Here is a 23,744-nt window from a genome sequence, read left to right as displayed (position 1 = left end):
GACAGTGGTTTGTCATGCTGCACAGTGCTGGGAGAGGCCTAAATTGCTGCACAGTGCTCTGGATAGTGGTCTGAGGGGAGGCCTGTGATGATGCACAGTGCTCTGGATGGAAGTCGGAGAGGCCTGTAAAGCTGCACAGTACTGGATGGTTGTCTCAGGTCTGAGAAATGGCCTGTAATGCACAGTGTTTTGGATGCTGGTGGTGAGAGGAGGCCTGTAATGCACACACAGTGCTCTGGACGGACGGTGGACTGAGGGGAGGCCTCAGGCCTGTAATTGTAATGTGGACACTCACAGCACGCTCTGCTCTGGACAGTCGTTGTCAGGAGTGGGACTCTCATCGGGAGCACTGTAATGCACAGTGCTGCTGTGGACGGGCTTCTGAAGACTCGGAGGCCTGTAATGCTGGAGTGGAAGCAGGTGGAGCTCCGTGGAAACTGGAAGTTCACAAGGGTAAATGTCCCTGCCTCACATTTTCGTTTCATTCAAAAATTAAAAACTTAATTGATTTTCGTCATGGTTTTTGACAGTGGACGAAAATGTGGTGTACTTTTAGTTTTCGCCACTGTAAAAAGGTCGGTGACAAAAATTGACGACAATGTTTTCGTCTACAAAAATAACACTGGTTATATACTGTATCTATACATCAGACACATAGGGGTTTATTTACTAAAGCTGGAGAGTGCAAAAATCAGGCTCGCTTCTACATAGAAACCAATCAGCTTCTAACCTGATTGTTCAATTAAACTTTGGCAATAAAACCTGGAAGTGGATTAATTCTATGGAGAAGTGAGCTTGATTCGCACTCTGCAGCTTTAGTAAATAAATCCCATAGTACTTTGCTTCAAGAAGAAGTCCAGCCTAACTCTAAAATTGCTACATCTATAGGACATCCACGATCGAACACCAACCTATCTAACCTTGTGAAGAAGAAATGAGTATACATACCTTTTTTGAAGCGGTTCCGGTCCAGGCTCCAGCGGTGGAAGCTAAGCAGAGGACACAGCCGACAACGGCTGTGAAATGAATTGGAAGTGACCTCACCCATACAGTTACTATAGAGCTTCGATTGTCTGCGGCCTCCTCTGTACCCACGTCCACAGCGAAGCTGCCGCTGACAGCTCAGTGTAGCTTTGGGTCGGATTAGCTTCAGAAAAGGTATGTATACAGATTTCTTCTTTACAGGGATAGATAAGTTAGTGTTAAATCGTGGATGTCTATAGATGTAGCGATTTTAGTGTAAGGCTGTACCTTTAGGTACTATGTGTGTGTGATGCTTCATCCCTTTCTTGGGTTTTTCCCAAGTTTGTACTAATACAACCTAAAATTTAAACCAGACGTTTATTTGGAATTAATTTTTTTACAAATCATACTGTCACAAAAAAAAAAAATAGATTTTTTTGGGAGATATATATATATATATATATATATATAAATATATATATATATAATATAAAGTGCTGCGTAAACTGTTGGCGCTATACAAGGTCCTGTAGAATAATATTATTCCGGACCCCGACTCCCCTGACCCAATACTTGGTTCTGACTGCATTTACAGCTAGGAGTCTTTAGGATAAGTAAGTAGTAGTTTTGCATTCCTGGATCTTGCCATTTTGTCCTTCTTGGCAGAGTTGCTCTAGTGTAAGGTTGGAAGCCATTGATGAGTAGCCAATTGTAAGTGTTGCCACAGGTTATCAATTGAATTGACCTCCAGGCTTTGACAGGTCCTTTCCATATATTCAGATTTTTAGTTTTAAATAACTCCAGTGAAGATGAGGTTTTGTGTCTTTTCCTGCAGGGAGTTTGAACTTCTGCTCCAGTCTCTGACCTCTTACAGACTGAAACAGTTTTTCTCCTAGGACCAACCTGTATTTGGATAGCTTTCTCTCAAGCCTGATCAGTTTTATAGTCCCTGCTGGTACAAAAAAAAAAAAAAATCATCGCCATACCAATGATCCCATTGCTATGCCTAACTGGGGCACTGGTGCTTGCGGGTGATACAGCGTTGCCTTTTCCCCCCACATAGCATTTTGCACAGACCCAAAAAAATTCCACTGTGGTCTTATCAGACCAGTGAACCATTCCTACGCTTGCTGTGTCTCCCACATGACATTTACTAAACTCCTGGTGGGGGGGGGGGGGGAATTTAATGTGTCTTTTTTTATTTTTGCTGCTCCTTTACTGTCCAAACCACAGACTAAGGTATGTTCCCCAACTCTATGTTGCTGCTGCAGTGGTGTTGAAAGATCGACCCTGCTGTTTGATGGATATATTTGGCTGATAAAACATGAATGCATGTATGTATTTGGTAAACTAAAGCAAACTTTTTTAAAGGGCACTAATCCACGGCACTTGGCCTTTCAATGATCTGATATTACTAAATGGTAATTTGTTTGCTTGCTTCACTTTGCACATCAACACCACTATTTGTGCTGTCTAATAATATAAGCTTAATAATGTGTGTGCATATCCCAGTGAGTATGTTATGGCAATTACAGACCTCTCACAAATATACACATAAGATACATGAGGCCTCATATCATAAGGAGATTGTTATTTTAGCATTGTACTTTTTATTTTTAGGGGGAAAAAAATGAAAGTTTTAGGAAATCTGTCTGACATATGGGCAAGGTGTGAAAAGAACACTCTCAGAATATTTAATATTTTTTCAATACCTTTGAAATTGTGGTTTTACTTACAGCACAGAACTCTTACTCTTTCTTATTACCAGTTGCAGAGGACAGATGTCACCCTACACCCATAATAAAAAATCAGAGCACGGCTCCCTGTTAGCTAGGATTACAACTGTGACCCTGTATGTGATAGAGATATAAAAATGTCATAAGACTGAGCTGTGATTTATAGAGCAAAAATGTTTTAAATACTTATAAAAATACTTTATTTTACATATTTCAGAACAGAAAAAAAATGTACAATAGAAATTGTTATGTACTAGGAAGTATTTGAATATTTCAGAAGATTTGAGGTTTCCTCCAGCCTAAAAAGTAAATATAAAAAAGCAAGTTAGGTTGTGCACATACTGTAAAACAGTGCAAAATGTATTTCAATTAATTTCTCATATTAAATACATTTTCTCATGTAGGATAGATTCCAGGTGGCAATCATAATGCCTATGAATATGTTTGGGGAGGAAGAAGAAAAGGGGGGGGGGGGAGTGGGGTGTTGGGTCAGCTGTCGAAGTAATTATGTAGTATCACATGACAGAACATCTTTCTCAACCCCAAAAGCTTACAAGCGTTTTCTTCTTTATACGAAAAGTGGACACTTTCTGCTTCTCTTTCTCTCTTTTGGCTGGGACCCAAGAATTAGGAAGGGCAGAAAATGTTGCTAGGCTGCAGACAGCCACAAAGAAGAAAGAACATTTCATTCATATTTCAAGTAGATTGCTATCCCCCTGCCTGATGCATCAGAACGTAGCCTACTGGAGACGTTTATATGCTCCAGCATCTCAAAGCAGCAAACTGTTAAATAAAATCTCTGCTTTTATTTAAGAGTTTAAAGTCATTATAGGCAATTCACTCAGCTTATGTGCTTCACTCGAGCATGGTCTTAGTCACTACACAGACATTAGTCCTAAGCAGAGTGAACTGCCAATGTTCTATAAAAACAAACTTTTAACTTACAGTGGGGATCGAAAGCTTGGGCACCCCAGGTAAACATTTGTATTAACGTGCATAAAGAAGCCAAGGAAAGATGGAAAAATCTCCAAAAGGCATCAAATTACAGATTAGACATTCTTATAATATGTCAACAAAAATTAGTTTTTATTTCCATCATTGACACTTTCAAAATTACAGAAAACAAAAAAAAAATGGCGCCTGCAAAAGTTTGGGCACCCTGCAGAATTTATAGCATGCACTGCCACTTTTGCAATGCTGAGACCTGCCAGTGTCATGGATTGTTCTCAATCATCATCTGGGAAGACCAGGTGATGTCAATCTCAAAGGTTTTAAATGCCCAGACTCCTCTGACCTTGCCCCAACAATCAGCACCATGGGATCTTCTAAGCAGTTGTCTAGAAAACTGAAACTGAAAATAGTTGACGTTCACAAAGCTGGAGAAGGCTATAAGAAGATAGCAAAGCATTTTCAGATGTCAATATCCTCTGTTCGGAATGTAATTAAGAAATGGCAGTCATCAGGAACAGTGGAAGTTAAAGCAAGATCTGGAAGACCAAGAAAAATAACAGACAGTACAGCTCGCAGGATTGTGAGAAAAACAATTCAAAACCCACGTTTGACTGCACGATCCCTCAAGAAAGATCTGGCAGACACTGGAGTTGTGGTACACTATTCCACTATAAAGAGATACTTGTACAAATATGGTCTTCATGGAAGAGTCATCAGAAGAAAACCTCTTCTACGTCCTCACCACAAAAATCAGCGTTTGAACTTTGCAAATGAACATATAGACAAGCCTGATGCATTTTGGAAACAAGTTCTGTGGACTGATGAGATTAAAATTGAACTTTTTGGCTGGAATGAGCAAAGGTACGTTTGGAGAAGGGGCACAGAATTTAATGAAAATAACCTCTTTCCAACTGTTAAGCATTGGGGTGGATCAATCATGCTTTGGGGTTATATTGCAGCCAGTGGCACAGGGAACATCTCACGAGTAGAAGGAAAAATGGATTCAATAAAATTTCAGCAAATTTTGGATGGTAACTTGATGCCATCTGTGAAAAAGCTGAAGTTAAAGAGAGGATGGCTTCTACAAATGGATAATGATCCTAAACACACCTCAAAATCCACGGGGGATTACATCAAGAGGCGTAAACTGAAGGTTTTGCCATGGCCTTCACAATCTCCTGACCTTTAACATAATTGAAAATCTATAGATAGACCTTAAAAGAGCAGTGCTTGACAGACAGCCCAGAAATCTCAAAGAACTGGAAGACTTTTGTAAGGAAGAATGGGCAAAGATACCTCAAACAAGAATTGAAAGACTCTTGGTTGGCTACAAAAAGAGTTTACAAGCTGTGATACTTGCCAAAGAGGGCAGTACAAGATATTAACTCTGCAGGGTGCCCAAACTTTTGCAGATGCCATTTTTTTGTTTTCTGTTATTTTGAAAGTGTAAATGATGGAAATAAAATCTAACTTTTGTTGACATATTATAAGAATGTGTAATCTGTAATTTGATGCCTTTTGGAGATTTTTCCATCTTTCCTTGGCTTCTTTATGCACATCAATACAAATTTTTACCTGGGGTGCCCAAACTTTCGATCCCCACTGTATGAACTGGATATATTGTGGTGCTGATATTTACACACTTAAAGTGGAGTTCCAGCCTTTTCTGTGTTTATTAAAAGTCAACAGCTACAAAAAGTGTAGCTGCTGACTTTTAATAAACATGCACTCACCTGTCCCACGGTCCAGCGATGCAGCCGCCCGAAGCCTTGATCCTCTCCCTCTGGTCTCAGAGGCGTCGGCATCACTGGTGTGGGCACCGGGCTGTGACAGCTTGCGGCTTCACAGTCGGGTACGCACTGTGCATGCACGAGTTGCGCTGCACGTCCTTATTGGCCGGCAACCTTCTGGGACCTCTGACATGTCCCAGAAGTTTGCAGGGAGGGAGGGGGAAGAGGAGAACTTCCGCTCAGGGTGCCCCGGCGCTCCGAGCAGAAGTGGGAATGGGTACCTATCAAAACTAGGTACCCCCCCCCCCACAAAGAAATGACATGCCAATTGTGAGAAGCTTTTGAATGTATGAACAGGCAACTTACATTTTAGATAATCGATCTATTCTCTGTTTCGTTGGCTCCTGTTAAGGGATACAACAAGGTTAGTTGTTTAAAGCATGCATAATAAAAATGTAAGACAAAGACTAAACAGCAGGTGGAAGGCTTGGGAGTAGTTCAAGGAACACAAACATGCATTTACAGTTGAATACCAGCCACAAAAACTTTCATGTACATTTTTTCTCCGATAGCCACAAAGGATATAAATCCAGTTTGTAGGCATCAAATGCCTTTGCATACCCAGCTATTTCTTTGTAAAAGGAGAAAGGGCATAATCACTGTGCTAAACATTGCCTGAGTAGAGCTGTAGGATCAAGTCAACAGGTCTACACCCTACAGGCTGCCTTCAGAAAAGTACAGCGCTATTTAGCAGCTTGATCACTTTTACACAGGTGGTGGAAGGGGTCCGCCCCCCCCCCCCCTTTATACCACCTTCCCAGGCTCTCACAACCCACCTGGGAACCCGGGACTAAAGTCAGCAGTTCCACCGGCTGACCATAGAGATAATGGGAGGACGAGAATGTCCCTGGTCATCTCTATGGTCTAAGACAACGGTCCCCAAACTGCGACCCAGGGGGTGGATGTGGCTCTTTGCTAGCCTCTATCTGGGGCACTATTCCACAACTCACACCAATGATAGGGCACCATTCATGTGGCGCTATTCCTCCCAATAAAACGAATGATGGGGCATGGATGCCGAGGCATTTTCTACTCCCACTGGCCACAGTCCGACCTTCCCCAAAGCCTGAGGGACAGTAAAACTGGCCCCTTGCTTAGAAAGTTTGGAGAACCCTGGTCTAAGAAATCGGAAGTGACGAGTATTTCGTCACTTCCAGTTTCACACCAATGATAGAGCATTATTCATGTGGCACTATTCCTCCCAATAAAACGAATGATGGGGCATGGATGCCGAGGCATTTTCTACTCCCACTGGCCACAGTCCGACCTTCCCCAAAGCCTGAGGGACAGTAAAACTGGCCCCTTGCTTAGAAAGTTTGGAGACCCCTGGTCTAAGAAATCGGAAGTGACGAGTATTTCGTCACTTCCAGTTTCGCCAGGATGTAAACAATCAAAGTAAGCCTATAATTAATAGAACCATAGTGGTATCAACTTCCAGATGCTAGACTATATCAAAAATAGGGAAGGGGGATAAGAGAGACCTCAGACTCCCCAGTTAAAGAGGTACTCAATGGGACAGGGGAGTGGGAATTGGAGAATTGGTTCTGGATTTAGGATACCAAGGTATATTAGTTACAAATCAACATCAAATATAAATAAAATAGTTTTTATTCCATAAAAAAGTTAATCACATAAACATAACATTATGCACAGGACAAACAAATAAAGTCAATATACAGACAGGTTAACTGAAATGCATTTGACATAGTTGAAACTGTGGAGTGTGGTTGGCATATTTCCACAGTGGATTCTCTACCTGTTTCGCGGACTATGCCGCTTCTTCAGGAGAAACAATGAAGGATAAAAACCGATTCTATAAAAATAGAACAAGCATTGAATGAGTCATAATGAAGACAGCAAAAATTCTGATTATTGAGACAATGGGTGTGTAGATACCCATGATACAGTGGGGAGTGTAGACTTCACCTGCAGTCACCATGGGGCGGGAATGACCAATGGGGGCGGCAGGATCACAAACAATGTCTCACCGGCGGACATGGGAGACCTTAACATGTGTATGAAAAATATACAAAAAATGGATAAGTATAATGAAACTCTGAGTGGGGGGGCCAGGGAAGGAGACAATGTACAAGGGAGAGGGAAGGGAAGGAGAGAACAAACCTCCTGTTTGTTCTCTCCTTCCCTTCCCCTCCCCCCCCCCTCCCCCTCCCTTCCCTCACCCTTGTACATTGTCTCCTTCCCTGGTCCCCCCCACTCAGAGTTTCATTATACTTATCCATTTTTTGTATATTTTTCATACACATGTTAAGGTCTCCCATGTCCGCCGGTGAGACATGGTTTGTGATCCTGCCGCCCCCATTGTACATTCCCGCCCCATGGTGACTGCAGGTAAAGTCTACACTCCCCACTGTATCATGGGTATCTACACACCCATTGTCTCAATAATCATAATTTTTGCTGTCTTCATTATGACTCATTCAATGCTTGTTCTATTTTTATAGAAATCGGTTTTTATCCTTCATTGTTTCTCCTGAAGAAGCGGCATAGTCCGCGAAACATGTAGAGAATCCACTGTGGAAATATGCCAACCACACTCCACAGTTTCAACTATGTCAAATGCATTTCAGTTAACCTGTCTGTATATTGACTTTATTTGTTTGTCCTGTGCATAATGTTATGTTTATGTGATTAACTTTTTTATGGAATAAAAACTATTTTATTTATATTTGATGTTGATTTGTAACTAATATACCTTGGTATCCTAAATCCAGAACCAATTCTCCAATTCCCACTCCCCTGTCCCATTAAGTACCTCTTTAACTGGGGAGTCTGAGGTCTCTCTTATCCCCCTTCCCTATTTTTGATACAGGATGTAAACAAGCCATTACTGGCTTGGGAAAGCATTGGATTAAACTGATCTTGGTTTGATCTGATGCTTTAAGGACAGAGGAGAAAGGAGAATAGACCTTAGATCTCTCAGTAAAGATTACCTGTCACTGCCTATACTATCACAAGGGATGCTGTTCATCCCTTGTGATAATAATAAATAAGATTAAAAAAAAAAATCATTTAAAGTGCCCCTGCCCCCCATGCTCGCACACAATCACCAACACACGCAACAGTGTGCATTTTTTCCAAAAAATGGGAGTTTGAAAAACCGCTGCAGAAATACTGCATGACACTGCAGGATAGGCCTGGTCTTCAAGTGGTTAAAAAAACTGCTGCAGCTATAAAGAGAAAGCACCTAGAGTGTCTGCATATACCCGTGTGATCTTTAAAAAGCCTGTAGATACAGGAAAATAGTGAGCCATTACGACAGACCAACCCACAGTTTTTTCTCACAATGGCAAGTCTTCATATTTATTTATTTATTTGATGTACTTATATACCTACCCAGCGCTATACTGTACATTTATATCAGTCCCTGTCCTCCCGGATCTTACAGTCTTTATGGTTGATGTTCAATCTACAGTGGTGTCTCATTGCACAAAAAGAGAAAAAAGGATTTTTGTATGCATAAAATCCTTTTCTTGGTGTCCAGTGAGGGACACGAAGTCCTTCACTGCTGTCTATAGGAAAATTAGATACCGTTAACTAAAAACTGAAGGTCCACCCGGGATAATCCTCCTACCAGCAGCATACATCTGTTTTGTAGCAAAACAATACCAAGACCATTATCATAAACACAAAGGAGCTGTGTCCCTCAATGGACACCAAGAAAAGGTTTTTATTAGGAGGAGTACAAAAAAATCTTATTTTCTTTCTGATCTATTGAGGGACATAGGGAGTCATTCATCTTTGGGACATCCAAAAACAGTCCAACTGAAGGGTTAACAACACTGCAAATGATAAGAGGTCCCAGATAACTGGGGACTTCTTGCAGCTCAAAGAGGACTATAATCCCAAAGCCTGCATCAAAATAGGCTGCAACATCGGCTTGGTAAAACTTAGGGAGCCTGTGCACAGACCAGGAGGCAGCCATGCAAATATGAGAAAAATAGGATTTTTGTACTCACCATAAAATCGTTTTCTCTGAGTTTATGGACAGACACAGGCTCCAAATAATTCACCATAAGGTTATGCTGCCCCTACAGGAGTAGGACTAGGTAGACAACACAAAAGCTTGGCTACACCTGGTCTGTCCTCAGCTATAAAAATCCCCCTCTTTGCTTAGAGATGCTCAGTTTTGTAACGGAGCATAAAAAAGCTTAAAAAACTTCCTAGAGGGGTGGATGCTGTGTGTCAATGAACTCAGAGAAAAGGATTTTACGGTGAGTACAAACATCTTATTTCCTCTTCCGTTTATTGACCGACAAAGCTCCATATTCTTCACCATAGGGATGTCCCAAAGCAGGGCCAAACATGAGGAGTGGGCATAACAAACCCAAGGCAAAACACAAGCCAATCCAGGTAATAGTAGCTCAACTAAAACAAGAGCCCAATCTGAAATACATCCTCAAGAGGGATAAAACAGACCCTCTAAATCACAGCCCGCAAAACTTTTGCGGCCAAATGAGGCAACCACAGATGCCAAAACATCCACTACGTAAAACTTTGAAAAAGTACGCACCGACAACCAAGTGGCCGCCATACACCTGCGCCACTGACTCCTGATGACAGAAGGCCCAGGAACCACTAAGTGCCAGAGTAGAATGTGCTGCCACAGGGAAGGGGGAACCCGACCCATAAGTTAATAAGCATGGGTCACCGTCAGTCTGATCCATCTGAAAATGGTAGTAAAGGAAGCAGGAGCCCCTTCCAAGGCCCATCCGTAATCCCAAGAGCGAGTCTGACCGCCGAAGGGACTCAATGGCTACCAAATAGACCTGAATAGCTCGAACAACATCCAGAGTATGCAAGGCAAATACCCTTGATGAGCCGGCCTGGGACATAAGGACAGCAGCACAAGGTCCTCATTCAAATGGAAATCAGAGACAACCTTTAGGGGGAAGGACGGCCATGGTCGCAGGATCACCTTATCACCATGAACCACCAGATAGGGAGAATGACAGTAAAAAAGCCGCCAACTCCGACACCTTGCGAGCAGAGGTGATAGCCACCAAAAAAACACCTCATGTGACAGAGTAAGGAAAGGGATCTCCCGTACGTTTTCAAAGGGATATGTTTGAAGAACCAACAGAACCAGGTTCAAATCCCACTGTGGCAGAGGAGAACTCACAGGCGGAGTAAAAAGATGACCCCTTGAAGGCACCAATCAATGGGAAGCCAAAGGTCACTGAAAAAAGACTGTAAAGCAGACAGTTGGCCTTGAACAGCGCTCCAAACCAGTTTCTGATCAACACCCCGTTGAAGAAAGGCCAGAATCTAAAACCACCGAAAAGGTACGAGGATGGAGACAAAAATGCCAGGACCTAGGGCCCGGCAGGGAGACTAGGTTTTACTCCTGAACTAGGCAAACAAAAGCTGAGTATCTCTAAGCAGAGAGGGGGATTATGCTAGCCAAGGGACAGCCCACGGGGCTTTGCCAAGCTTTTGTGTTGTCTGCCTAGTCCTACTCCTGTAGAGGGCAGCATAACCCTATGGTTAGGAATATGAAGCTGTGTCTTTCAATATACAGAAGAGAAAAGTAGCTTGATGGTGACCCTCCACAGCAGGATGGTCTAGCATTGCAAAGACAAGCAAATTGTATAAAGCTCCAGGATATTAAAAGAGAAGTTCTCACCTTTTAGCAAAAAATAATAAATGCACATTGTTTTGCAGGTAAAAAAAAAAAAAAAAACGATTTACTATTATTATTATTATAAAATATTTATATATCACCAACAGTTTGCGCAGCGCTTTACAACATGAGGGTAGACAGTACAATAACAATACAATTTAATACAGGAGGAATCAGCAGCAAAGGCTGTCGGTACTTGTAGTTCATTGATTCACAGCGATCTCTGAATCAATGACATGGCTGTGTGGGGCAGCGAGTATGGGGGGGAAGACCCCCGGCTCGCTGCCACAAGGGGGAAAGGAGGGAATCTGGGGGAGATCTCTGATGGTAAACATGTTAAACCCTAAATAGGAGTGCAACATGTTCTGAACTTATCCTTTAATCAGGGGGTAATACTCCAAAGACCAAGTTCAATTTCTGAACAAGGGGCCCAGGGCTCCTCCCCAATCCAACATGCTGGCATCCGCTGGAATCTTCCAAAAGACAGGGAGAAGGAACCCCCCCCCCCCCCTCCTTCCCCACCATTCTAGAAGTTGGATTCCTGAGCCAACAAAACAGGGACAACTTGGTCCTTGGTGCCAAACAAATTGATGGAGCCAGAGACTGGACTGACCTGTTCCATGACATCAGAATTTTGCGTTGTAGGGGTCAGGAGTGAAACTAGGCCTTGAAAGAAGCTACCATCAGACACAAGACCCCCATGCAAAAGTGGATATTTGGAGAATTCCTGGATTGGTAAACTCAAATCTGAGATAAGAAAGCTTGAAGTTTCTCTGGTGGAAGAAACACTCTGGCCTGTGCTGTGTTCAGGACTAGACCTAGGTACTTCAACCAATGAGTTGGTTCCAGCTATGATTTTTGAAGGTTCAAAATCTATCCAAACTGCTGTAATACTTAGAGAGTCAGAACCACATTGTCAGACAGAGCATGTGTCGATTGTTTTCTGAAAAGGGGGTGGTCTGCACACAATGGTGATGCCATGAGAGTGCAGCACGGTACTGCTGCACTCTTTGGTGTAAGGAGCCAGCATCCTGGTAAACACCTGGGGTATAATACAGCAAAGGACCAAAAGAGCAAGGCAAAAACTGGTAGTGTACAGCAGTGGTCCTCAACTCCGGTCCTCAGGGCCAACTAACAGGCCAGATTTTAAGTATTACCTTGGGGAGATGCAGACTAGAATACTGCAATTACTGAGCAGCAAATGATATCACCTGGGATGCAATTTAGTTATCTTGAAAACCTGGCCTGTTAGTGGGCCCTGTAGGCCAGGGTTGAGGACCACTGGTGTACAGGACCTAGGTCCTAGGTAAAGGTTTAATCGAGGACTGCTGTACTGATTAGCTGCAACTACAGGGATGAGCTTTAGCAACATTGTACAGTAGACACTTGTTTAAAGAAAAAAATTTTGTTCGCAAAAATAAATGAGTCTTTTACACAGGGGAAGAAAGAAAATGGCTGTCCTCCTAGGAGACTCGCATTAAACTGAGGCATGCTGGTAGTAGGTGTGGTTATCCTGGACTGGCCTACAGTTTATCTTGGTTCAGTATGACCCGAAAGTGTATGACTTCCTGTGTCCCTCAATGGACAAAAAAAAATGTTTTTCACCATGCTAGAAGATTCTTGGAATTAGCAGTAGGGTTTTCTGTAATGAGCATTACCATACACTGAACTGAAACATTCATGATATCAGGGGCTAATCTACATTGTTGGGGGATCAAGAACATACCTGGCACAGAGGTAAATGAACAGTTGACAATACAAATGGCACATTACAGATTAGCCACAAGTTTCTATAGTCTCCTTCAGAGTAAAAACATCATGCTCACATTTCTGTACACTGTTCATTAGTGTCAATAACTGTTATATCAGTACAACTCAGAAAACATTTATATATGGTAATGCTTACTTGTTCTTTTGACCTTGGAATGGAATTCACTGATTCATTGCCCAGTTTGACTTACCTTTAAGTCTTCTGTCAAGCAGCTGTAATTGATGTCATTGGTTACAGGAGATGTGTCTGCAGATAGCAGGGAATTGTATCCAGACGACTGATGATTGCTTTCTGGTATATCTACCTTGGTGTGAAAATCTGTGAAAAGATGTTCATTTTAAAATAACCTTTGTCTGTTTACTGTGTCACCGATCAAACAACTTGATTTACTGTACTCAGAATGTACATACAATGTTTACATGAAATGCTACTGTTACCGGTCTGTGTGGAGCATTCTTAGTGTTAAATTATAGACACAGAGCAGTAGCAAATAACACAGACAACATGAAATCTAAACCTTGCACTTAAGAATGTGCTGCTGATCACTGTGAAGATAAGGAAACCACTAGGGCTATTATTAGATAAAAAGTACACCAATGTTAGTTTAAAACTGCAACATATTATTTTTCCATAATAAAACACTTCAAGACATTTTAAACACCTGTTAACAAAACTAATATAACGTTAATAGGTTATTAAAATCATATGGTTGTACAAAAATTGAAAGTTCCTTTTATAAAAGAGATGCTTTTTAACCATCTTGTCACTGGATGGCAGTAGAGCTGCATTCTACCAGTCACCAAGTAACAAGAGCTATTAGCACACCACAAAGATGTACAGTAAAATCAATGGCACACACATATATATATATATTTTTTTTTCATTTTTAAAGTACTGCAAACGTCATTTTACAACACAATCTGACTTTGATTTCACTAGGAGGCTCAGAGATCTGAAAAATAATCGGTGTCAGGTACTTGGTAATGCTCCTTTTCTCAGCACGCACTGTCACATCCAATGAAATACATGTATTTAAGGAGGAGAAAGGGATTATTCCACAGAATCCTAAATGCCTGCAGTTCTTAGAAGGATTCTGGATCAAAAGTATAAGCAACTGCTAATGCAAAATTATATATTTGTGTGTACTATTCATACATTCTAGAAAGAACCCCCAAAGTGATTACATTTTGGGTTTTAGGTATATTTTCAATAAATAATAACAATAATCATATGTGAATATGCAATAAATTCTCCACAATAATAGATATGGCATAGTGGTTTTAATGAAGACATATCACTTGATATTAATTACTGGACTAAACATTAAAAATTTTAATTTTGTTCATGGACAAAGCAGATTTAGCCTGCTTGCCTTTTTGCCGTGTTTCCAGTGCGTTTCCGGGTGCCTATTACCCAGCATCCCCAGAAGAGTTTTAACCAATTCCCGTCTGCTCTTCAGCCAAAAGACTGCTACAGTGCAGACCTTAATTGCCGGGAGGGCATCCACGTACATCCTCCTGTGCATGGGCTGCCCGCGTGCTCCCTCCCCTTACCACGTGATCAGCTGTCAGCCAATGACAGCTGATCACATGATACAAACCGCAGTCGGAGATCAGATTTTTTTTTTTTTTCCTGTCAGCGTGAGAAGAAAAAAAAAGGTCGGACTGCTGTAAGAGGGACATCGGTCCCGAAAAGGAGAGGAGCATCTGTGCCCCAGTCCCACATACCAGTGCCCGCCAGCGTCACCTGACGGTGCAGGTCAGTGCCACCTATCAACGCCCCATCATCAGTGCAGCCTATCAGTGTCACTTACCAGTGCCTATCATTGCCTATCAGTGCCACCTACCAGTGTCCATCAGTGCCATCCATCAGTGCCGCCTTATCAGTGCAGCCTATCAGTACCATTCAGGGCCCATCACTGCCGCCAAATCAGCGCACATCCATGAAGGAGAAAAATTACCTGTTTGCAAAATTTTATAACAAACTATAAAAACTTTTTTTTTTCAAAATTTCAGTTTTTTTTGGTTTGCTCAGCAAAAAATAAAAACCCCAGCAGTGATTAAATACCACCAAAAGAAAGCTCTATTTGTTTGAAATAAATGATAAAAATGTAATTTGGATACAGTGCTGCATGACCGCGCAATTGTCATTCAAAGTACGACATTGCTGAAAGCTGAGAATTGGCCTGGGCAGGAAGGGGGTTTTAGGCAAGTAGGCAAGTGGTAAAGGCAATCCGGGTAAAAACTATCATATCAAGCAATTCTACAGTTGCTCAACATAATTTGTTATATATTGTGTGACTTGTCCCTGTGGCCTCCTATATGTAGGCTGCACTAGTCGGACAGTAAGGGCCTGATTCGGGGAACATAGGGGACTTATTGAAGAGGGGTTAGATGAGCATAGCATTCCTAGGCACATCCTTCAGGTCCATAATGAATCCACTGAAGGGTTAAAAGTCTGGGTGCTGGAAACTGTCCCTCCTTGTGACTCCCCGACCGAAAGATTTCAGAGGCCATGGCGTAGGGAAACCTACTGGATTTTTACCTTAAATTCTCTGGCGCCTGGGGGTTTGAATGAGGAGATAGTAGTCAACACAATTCTAAAATACCTAGAACGATCAATTTGCACCTAACAGTATTTCTCCTTTCAACCCCCACCATCCTCCTTCCTTTTTATTTTATTTTTCTCTGCCCCTCCACTCCTATCCTTTTTGACAGCCCCCTCTTATCCTTTGACGCCTGCCCTCACCCCCACCCTCCCCCACTTTTTTTTTTTTTACCCCCTTCGTTCCTATTTATACATTTAGTCTGTGTATATATCCATCACCCTTTAGATATGCTGGTAGGAATTATTACCTGGTGTGTATCTTAATGAATTTATTATTTGTATTTTTTAGCGTAATTATTCATGTAGTGAATATAAATCGGTTATTCTATTTTATGTCACCTTTTATATACTTAATAATCGATTCTTTACCATTTATTATAAAATACTATCATAGATGTGTTACTATGCAGCCGTTCACTTACAGTCTTTCAGATTACATTTTTATAATTTTTAGGGATTTTCTGTAATCATGTCCATTTTCCTTTAGGCTATTTATATACTTTTTAGCTCGTTGCCCGCTGTGCTATAGATACACTTGTGCCGTGCTATGACAGTTATACACGTTGGAGATTGGATCGCAGCTATAAAAGCAGGCCAGTATTACCCTGTTGATTGGGCGACTTAGCCACGCCCGGTACCCGTGCTGAGTGGCTGTTTTTTATTCTGTCCAGACAGTACAAAATGTTCCCCTCCAGAGGGGGACGGGTTTGCCTGAAGGAGGCTGCGCCTCAGAAACGTGTTGCACCCCGTCCTGATTTGGTCTCTTACTAGCTCTGCGAGAGCAGGTGTAAGAGCTAGAGTCGCCACCAGTTATATACCTCCATATGGCGGGTCAGAGCTTATCCCCACAGCAGTCTTCTCATCCCTTGTGACGGCTGGCTGCTTGATTGGTGATCCACATCCACCCTGTGTGCAGCTTGCAAGATACTTTTATGTAATTGTATTTGAATAAAGTGTTACTTGTTTTTGCTATCACACTGACACAGGCGCCCTCTTTCTGCTGTTTTTATTACCCTGCACCTGTGAAACTTAGCCATGTGATCCATAAAAACACACCAAAAACACAACACGGGTGTGTTTTTGAAGCGGTTTCTATTCATTTCAGAACAAAGTGGCATTAGGAGTCCCATAGGCTTTAAAGTAATTGTGTTTTAGAATGGTAAAAATGCATCAGAATGAAAGCAGCCTACAGTACAGTTGTACTTTTAGTGCCTTTAATTAAAATACCCCACTCCAGTGCTGCCTGCTCTGTTAAAAGGAGATGTAAATGTTCCAGCGACAAGCACAAACCCAGTGGCTCCAGCTACTGTCTCAAGTCCTCATTGGATAGAAGATAGCAGAGGGAGCCATTGGCTCCCGCTGCTTTTAATCAAATCCAGTGACACAGGAGCGGGGAATGGGGCCGAGACCTGCTGTCTGTGTCAATGGACGCAGCAGCGGGACTCGTGATCCTGGTTGCACGGGTGCCCCCATGAAAAGCGCCTTTCCGTGGGGGCACCCGATGAAAAGGATGAGCCAGGAGTGCCGCCGGGGCACCCCAGAAAAGGAGGATTGGTGCTGCTCTGTTCAAAACCCTTGCACAGAGCAGGTAAGTATAACATCTTTGTTATTTATAATGCCCTGGACAACACTGCGCAGTCTTTCTCCTGAAAAAGTAATTGCTGATGCCTTTTCTTAGTGTTCATATGTGCAGCTGCCCCATTCTTTCCTTTTGGTGAGCTGTACTCCATCTATACAGTACAGCTAATTGCAGCAGGGCCACACAGTGAAGATCATTGGAACGAAGGAGAAAATACGTATTTAACCTAGCAGGCTGCACTCAGGCAGGCAGAGGCAAATAGGTAAAGGGTAAGTGTACCATACAGGTACACAGAAACTTACAATACAACCCCATTTACAAGACACTTACCTGGAGAAATATCATTTGTTATCCTGCTGGATGTACGCTCTTCACTAATAGAAGTAAATTCTGCTGTCATATCTTTCTGAAAACAGAAAATATTAGATTTAATGAATACAATAATATTAGAATTTCATTCAGCTACAAACCCAGCAGCAATATATCAGCAGTATCAGCTTTACACTTTCAAGAGAAATATTTAAAGTGGAACTTTGAGATAAATAAAAGAGGCATGTGTATTCTTATTTGGATGTTAGTGTTCTTTGTTCATTTCTTCCAGATCTGTCCAGAAATCACGTGTAAAAAACTATGTGCAGGAGCATTCCGTAATCAAGATCAGTCACAGTTCTTCTCTTTATGCATGGGGTGAATGGTCTTGTACTATGCCCTACTTCTGTAGTGTTCTGCAGGAAGTCAGTAGTGGTAGGACCTGCTGAGTTCCTCATACAGCTTCTGCTCTCTGGATATATGCAATACAGTGATTATGTCACCACTACTTTTACAATATACTATCTGGGTTTGCAAGGGCATTTGGTGCCCACAAAATGGATTTATGCCCTCGCAGCCATCAGGAATAAAACTGAATAAAAGCGTTTGTGCCAGACTATAGCTCTAAAGATCAACTCCAATAAGCTATAAAATAGATCACTTCCTCTATAAAGAATCTAATGCTCATTTACTATAGGGACATGGAATAGAAAGGATTACTTACCTTACTCCTCAGTCCACTGGCTTTTCCACTTCTGGTCCTGGTATGGACCACTAGTCCCATGAAGTTGTTCCTCTTCTCCAGGTCATTAGGCCGCCCCCTCACTAAGGTGATCACATACAATGCAGGATCAGAGGCCAATACTAGTCCTACATTGTATGTGAGAATGCTGAAGGGGTGCCCACGTTAAAGATCTGGAGTCAAAGTGAAGAGGATTGCCAGTTGTTGCAGGACTGGGGAATAAGGCAAATATTCCACTGCATTACCCTAGACCAGGAGTCTACAAACTTTCTAAACAAAGGGCCAGTTTACTGTCCTTGCGACTCTCTGGGGGCCAGAATGTGGCCAGTGTGAGGAGAAAATACTTGAGTGTCAATGGGAGTACACAATGCTTCATTATTGGTATTAGTGGGAGGAATAGGGCCCTATCATTGGTGCCAGTGGAAAGCATGGTGTTCCATTGTTGGTGTCAGTCTGAGGAATAGTCCCAAGTATTAGGAGGTGGAATAGTGCCCCATCGTTGGTGTCAGTGGAAGGAATGGTGTTCCATTGTTGGTGTCCAAGGGCCGGGTAAAGGAAAGCAAAGGACCCCCAGTGCCGCAGTTTGGAGACCACTGCATTAGACTAAAAAAAGCATTAAAACCATGATCATATGGGGAAGGGGCGCTGCTACTGCTTTTTACATAATAGCTTCAATGGCCCACACACATTCCTGGACTAATTACATTAGTGTCTTCATTTCTGGACTGGAAATAAATTCTGCTGTGTATTTTTTCTACATTTTTGCTAATGACACTTCCCATTTGTTCCACCTTTCCTAGCATACAACAGTATTCCAATGATTGATCTATAGTTAGAATCTCAAAAAAATGTTTACAGAACACACACAAATTACTTGTCCTTTATCACACAACTACACTGAACAAAATTATAAAACGCAACACTTTTGTTTTTGCCACCATTTTTCAGGAGCTGAACTTAAAGATCTAAGACTTTTTCTATGTACACAAAAGGCCTATTTCTCTCAAATATTGTTCACAAATCTGTCTAAATCTGTGTTAGTGAGCACTTCTCCTTTCCCGAGATAATTCATCCACCTCACAGGTGTGGCATATCAAGATGCTGATTAGACAGCATGATTATTGCACAGGTGTGCCTTAGGCTGGCCACAATAAAGGCCACTCTAAAATGTGCAGTTTTACTGTATTGGGGGTCCGATCCAAGAAAAAGTCTTAGATCTTTGAGTTCAGCTAACGAAAAATGGGGGCAAAAACAAAAAAGTGTTGCATTTATAATTTTGTTCAGTAGAAGTCTGGAATGTAAGGACTCATCTGCCAATACCTTTGTATACTCATCAATATATGTACACTAGCTAGCCATTGTTTTAACGGTTCTAGTTCAACCCTTTGTCATGCATTAACAGTTTACATTTTAGAAAAGTAAACATGGCTCAAACCATAATAGTTTGATCTTAAATGTGAGTACTTCCCTTTATATATGTACGTCCTGTAATTTAATAAATTCACTAAGAAGCGGATTTGTTAAAGACCATATTTTTTGTTCAATTAAACATGGTTTGACGTACAATCACAATACTATTGCCCACCAGAAAAGGTCTCTGTGCACATCAACACAATGTTTAGATAAGGCATACATTTGTAGAGTGGGTTGGGGGAGCCCAAATCAGATATACCACAGGATGCCCAAATAATGGCTTATCTCAAGGAAAACTGAGATTGGACAAGATTTTCAACCTTTCCAATCTCTTTTATCCCCAAGATCTGAAGGTGGCCAAATGACTTGACCAGACACTGACAATGTCATTACATTAATTATTTTTATTTTACAGACCTTTTTTGAGTGTATCAATCGGTCCGTTTCTAGGAGAAGAACACGACTGAGAAGGTTGTTCCAGTCACTCTCATCGATGACCAATTTCCCTTTCATACTATTCTCCAATGCCTGCAGTCTTTCTTCCATCCAATCAAGCCGTGTGAGTTTCTCTTGACATTCAGAAAGCTGCGCCTTTAGAAAATCTATCTGTGCATCCTTTGTTACCTATAAGAAAAACAACTGATTTTACATTACATAAGACTAGTTCATATCATGTAAAAGGAAATACTTTGCAGTTTAAAAGCCAACTCCACCCATGATTTCTGCCTAATTAGAGTGGAAGTTCACCCAAAACCTAACTAACTCTAAACCTACTCGCAGCCACATTCTAAAACTAATCCATCTAACCCTGTAAATAAGAAATAGTTATATGTGCTTTTTCTGCAGTTCTATGAAGATCTAGTCCGGTCTCCAGTTGCGGCTGCTGCATGCAGGAGAGAACTGACAATGGCTGTCAAATGCCTGGAAAGTGACTGTAACGGAACCACTGACCCACACTGTACTTGTGGTCTTCCGTCAGTATACGGCTTCCTTGCATTCATGAACATATATACCAGATTTTCCCAGCCGCCCTCATACAAAGCTAGCCAAAAACTTAGCTCGTACAAGTTTTTGGAACCTTCTCCTTTATTGAACAGTTTCACACTCAATTTATACACACATGAGCACATCCCCCTTCTGATCAAATTACTACACACAGGTCAGGGGTTGCCTGACTACATTATCCTACACAGATGAAGTTGTATACAAAAAATAGAATTAACATCTCTAAAGAACAACCAACACAAACAGTATATTTCCACTCAGCAACTAATAGATGACAGTGATTCAATCAACCTAATCCAATTAAGTAGCAGACGGCCGTCCTCGAGCTCCTGCAATACAATACACAAACAATAGGTGTAAATACAGAACCTATTGTAGATAACAGGTGAGTACATCAGCATATTCAACAATGTCGGGAAGACAGGTGGTTGAGCTGATATTAGCATATTGTCTGTCTTTCATTCCCAGTGACAGTGAGTACTGTCACAGTGACGTCACCCATAGACTTACTATGGGGCTTCCATTGTCGGCTGCTTCTCCTACACACTGAAGCAACCGCTGAAAGCTCAGCGTGGGACTGGACCAAAAACGGTAAGTATAGTGACTTTTTCTTTACAGGGCTAGATAGATTTGTTTTAGAATGTGGCTGCGGGTAAGTTTAGAATTAGTTAGGTGTTGGTTGAACTTCTACTTTAAGTCTCTCACAGACAAAGCATTTGGTTTCCTTAGCCCCTTTCACAATGTTGTAACAAAGGTGGCATTTGACACAGGATTCCTCATTTCTATTGCAATATGCAGTCCGCCAAGGGAAGATAACAAAGACTGTTTTCCTTTTCATACATTTTTTCATTCACTTAAAACATGTCCTTGAGCTTGCTAGAAAATTAGACTACACCAGGAAGAGCCATTTCACAAGCACAGACCTGTATACTTGCACATCATAGCCCTTGTCCCTACTGGAAATAACTAATTACTCCCTGTGCAGGCCCAGCTCCTCCACCCTTTTACTAACCTCTCTACATACCCTTTTATGTATTTACCAGGAGAGGGGTGAAGTGGAACACTATAAAGTGTCACTTGAGTTGAGATCTGTTGCGGATTCTTACATCCTATGAAGATTGGGGTGTCTGGCACTAGTCTCAGGGCTTTTAAATATCTGCACAAGTTTGACCAGGTAAAAAAAAAAAAAACATAAAATTACATTAAAGTGGAACTAAAGTTGAAAAATAAACTGCGAACAGGCAGACTCTATATTACAGATGTCTCTTCTGTAATAAAATACACTATCCTGCCTGTTCGCAGTACCCTTTAAAGCAGAACTTCACCCAAAATGGAAGTTCCACTTTTCCATCCTCCTCCCTCCCCCATCCCCCCCCCCCGCGCCCCGCCACACCTTTTACTTTTGGGCACTTTTTTTGCGGGGGAGCGGGTTTTACTAGATACCCACTCCCACCTCTGTTCGGATCACTGCTGCGGTACCATTCACAAAGCGAGGAAAACTGAATTTTTGTAAAATCTTACCTGTAAAATTCCTTTCTCTGAGTCCTCCGACAGTCGCCGCCATCTTCATATTCGTCACAATGGGGTATTAGACTTTGCTCCGTAGGAGTAGCTAGGCAACAGAATATGTCAATATTAAAGCTTTTAACATATCCCCACCCCAGGGGGTGGTCCCCTCAGTCTATACCCTCCTGCTTCCTGTTTCCTGCTTCAGTGGAATAGCAGTAGAGTACCTAAACCCCAAAAGAGGGGCGGGGGCGGCGACTGTCAGAGGACTCAGAGAAAGGAATTTTACAGGTAAGATTTTACAAAAATTCAGTTTTCTCTTACGTCCTCCGACAGTCGCCGCCATCTTCATATTCGTCACAATGGGGACGTCCCAAAGCAGTGCAAACATGAGGGGTGGGAAACGCAGCCGCGCCTAAAGGCAACGCAGTCTCCACATCAAAGAAAGTAACCTTACCAAAGGAAAGAAACCAGCTGGGCAACACGAGAAAAAATTTGCTCAACGGGAGCAATAACCCAGGAAAAAAACAAATAACCCAGGGATACAAAGAAATCCCAAACAGCCCAAAGGACCAAAACCAGGGACCCTAAGGGACCGCCGCACTAAGAATCACCGTGTTTTGGTTCCGAGACCAACCTGCGAAGGAACCTGGGCAGCAATTGAAACGGTGAAAACGCATACATCAGTCGGTACTGATGCCACGGAGCTACCAACGCGTCTGACGCGTCTGCCCGAGGATCGCGTGGCCTTGCCACAAACCTGTTCACCTTGCTGTTCAGACGAGACGCGAACAGGTCCACCTCCGGAAGACCCCACGTCGCGCACAACATCTGGAGAACACCCGGACGGAGGGGCCATTCCCCCTGGTCCAGGGACTGGCGGCATCAGATAATCCGCCCGCCAGTTCTCCACCCGCGGAATGTGAACCGCCGATATCGCCGGGACATGCGTCTCGGCCCAAGACAGAATGTCGGCCACTTCCCGAGCCACCCGGGCCCTCTTGGTGCCCCCTTGGCGAATGACGTAAGCCACCGCCGTGGCAATGTCCGTCTGCACCCGAACCGGACAGCCCTGCAGCCTGTCCGGCCAACGTTGAAGGCAGAGATTCATCGCACGCAATTCCAGAATGCTGACCGGAAGGGAGGATTCCGCCTCCGACCAAGTTCCCTGGGCGGACAGAACGCCCAGAACACCACCCCAGCCCGACAGGCTGGCATCCGTGGTGACCACCGTCCATGAGAGAGGACGAAAAGACTTGCCCCCTGACACCGTCGGGGACTGGAGCCACCACAGAAGATCCCTTCTGGTGCGATGGCCCAACGAAATCCGGATCTAGAGATTGCGGTCGCCCGTCCCACCTGGACAGGATCTCCGCTTGGAGACCCCGCGTGTGAAACTGGGCGAAGGGAATCGCCTCGAAAGCCGAGACCATCAATCCCAGACATCTCATGCACGTCCGGAGTGACGAGCACGGAACGTCCCTGAGGGACCTGACTTCTCCTGAAGAATCCTGAGTTTGTCGTCCGGTAGGAAGACCTTCGCCTAGACCGAGTCCAGAATCATTCCCAGGTAGGGAAGACAAATCGACGGACACAGCGTCGACTATGTAAAATCAATCGCCCAATCAAACTCCTGAGAGTCAGCATTGTGAAGGACAGGTCCTCCTCCAGACCCTGGCTGGTCGCAGACCGAACCAGAATAACTTCCAGACACCCCAGGACAGAGATGCC

The 23,744-nt window shown here is 42.8% G+C and overlaps 1 protein-coding gene across 1 annotated transcript in view; it reads right to left on the bottom strand.

The window, feature by feature from the left end:
* Positions 1-2,793: 2,793 nt before the first annotated feature.
* Positions 2,794-23,744, bottom strand: part of CEP44 (centrosomal protein 44) — an 83,687-nt gene continuing 62,736 nt past the window's right edge. Inside the window, exons 7-11 of the mRNA XM_082269725.1 lie at positions 19,920-20,126; positions 17,369-17,444; positions 13,043-13,170; positions 5,747-5,784; positions 2,794-2,998 (exon numbers count right to left, since the gene is read on the bottom strand). Coding sequence (XP_082125851.1) covers positions 2,953-2,998; positions 5,747-5,784; positions 13,043-13,170; positions 17,369-17,444; positions 19,920-20,126 — 495 coding nt within the window. The 3' untranslated portion in view covers positions 2,794-2,952. The remainder of the gene's footprint in view (positions 2,999-5,746; positions 5,785-13,042; positions 13,171-17,368; positions 17,445-19,919; positions 20,127-23,744) is intronic.

Source organism: Pelophylax lessonae (assembly GCF_965119305.1).
Source record: "Pelophylax lessonae genome assembly, chromosome: 1".
Taxonomy (NCBI): Eukaryota; Metazoa; Chordata; class Amphibia; order Anura; family Ranidae; genus Pelophylax; species Pelophylax lessonae.
Note: the sequence above shows the minus strand (reverse complement) of the source record. Positions and strands in the feature narration are given on the sequence as shown.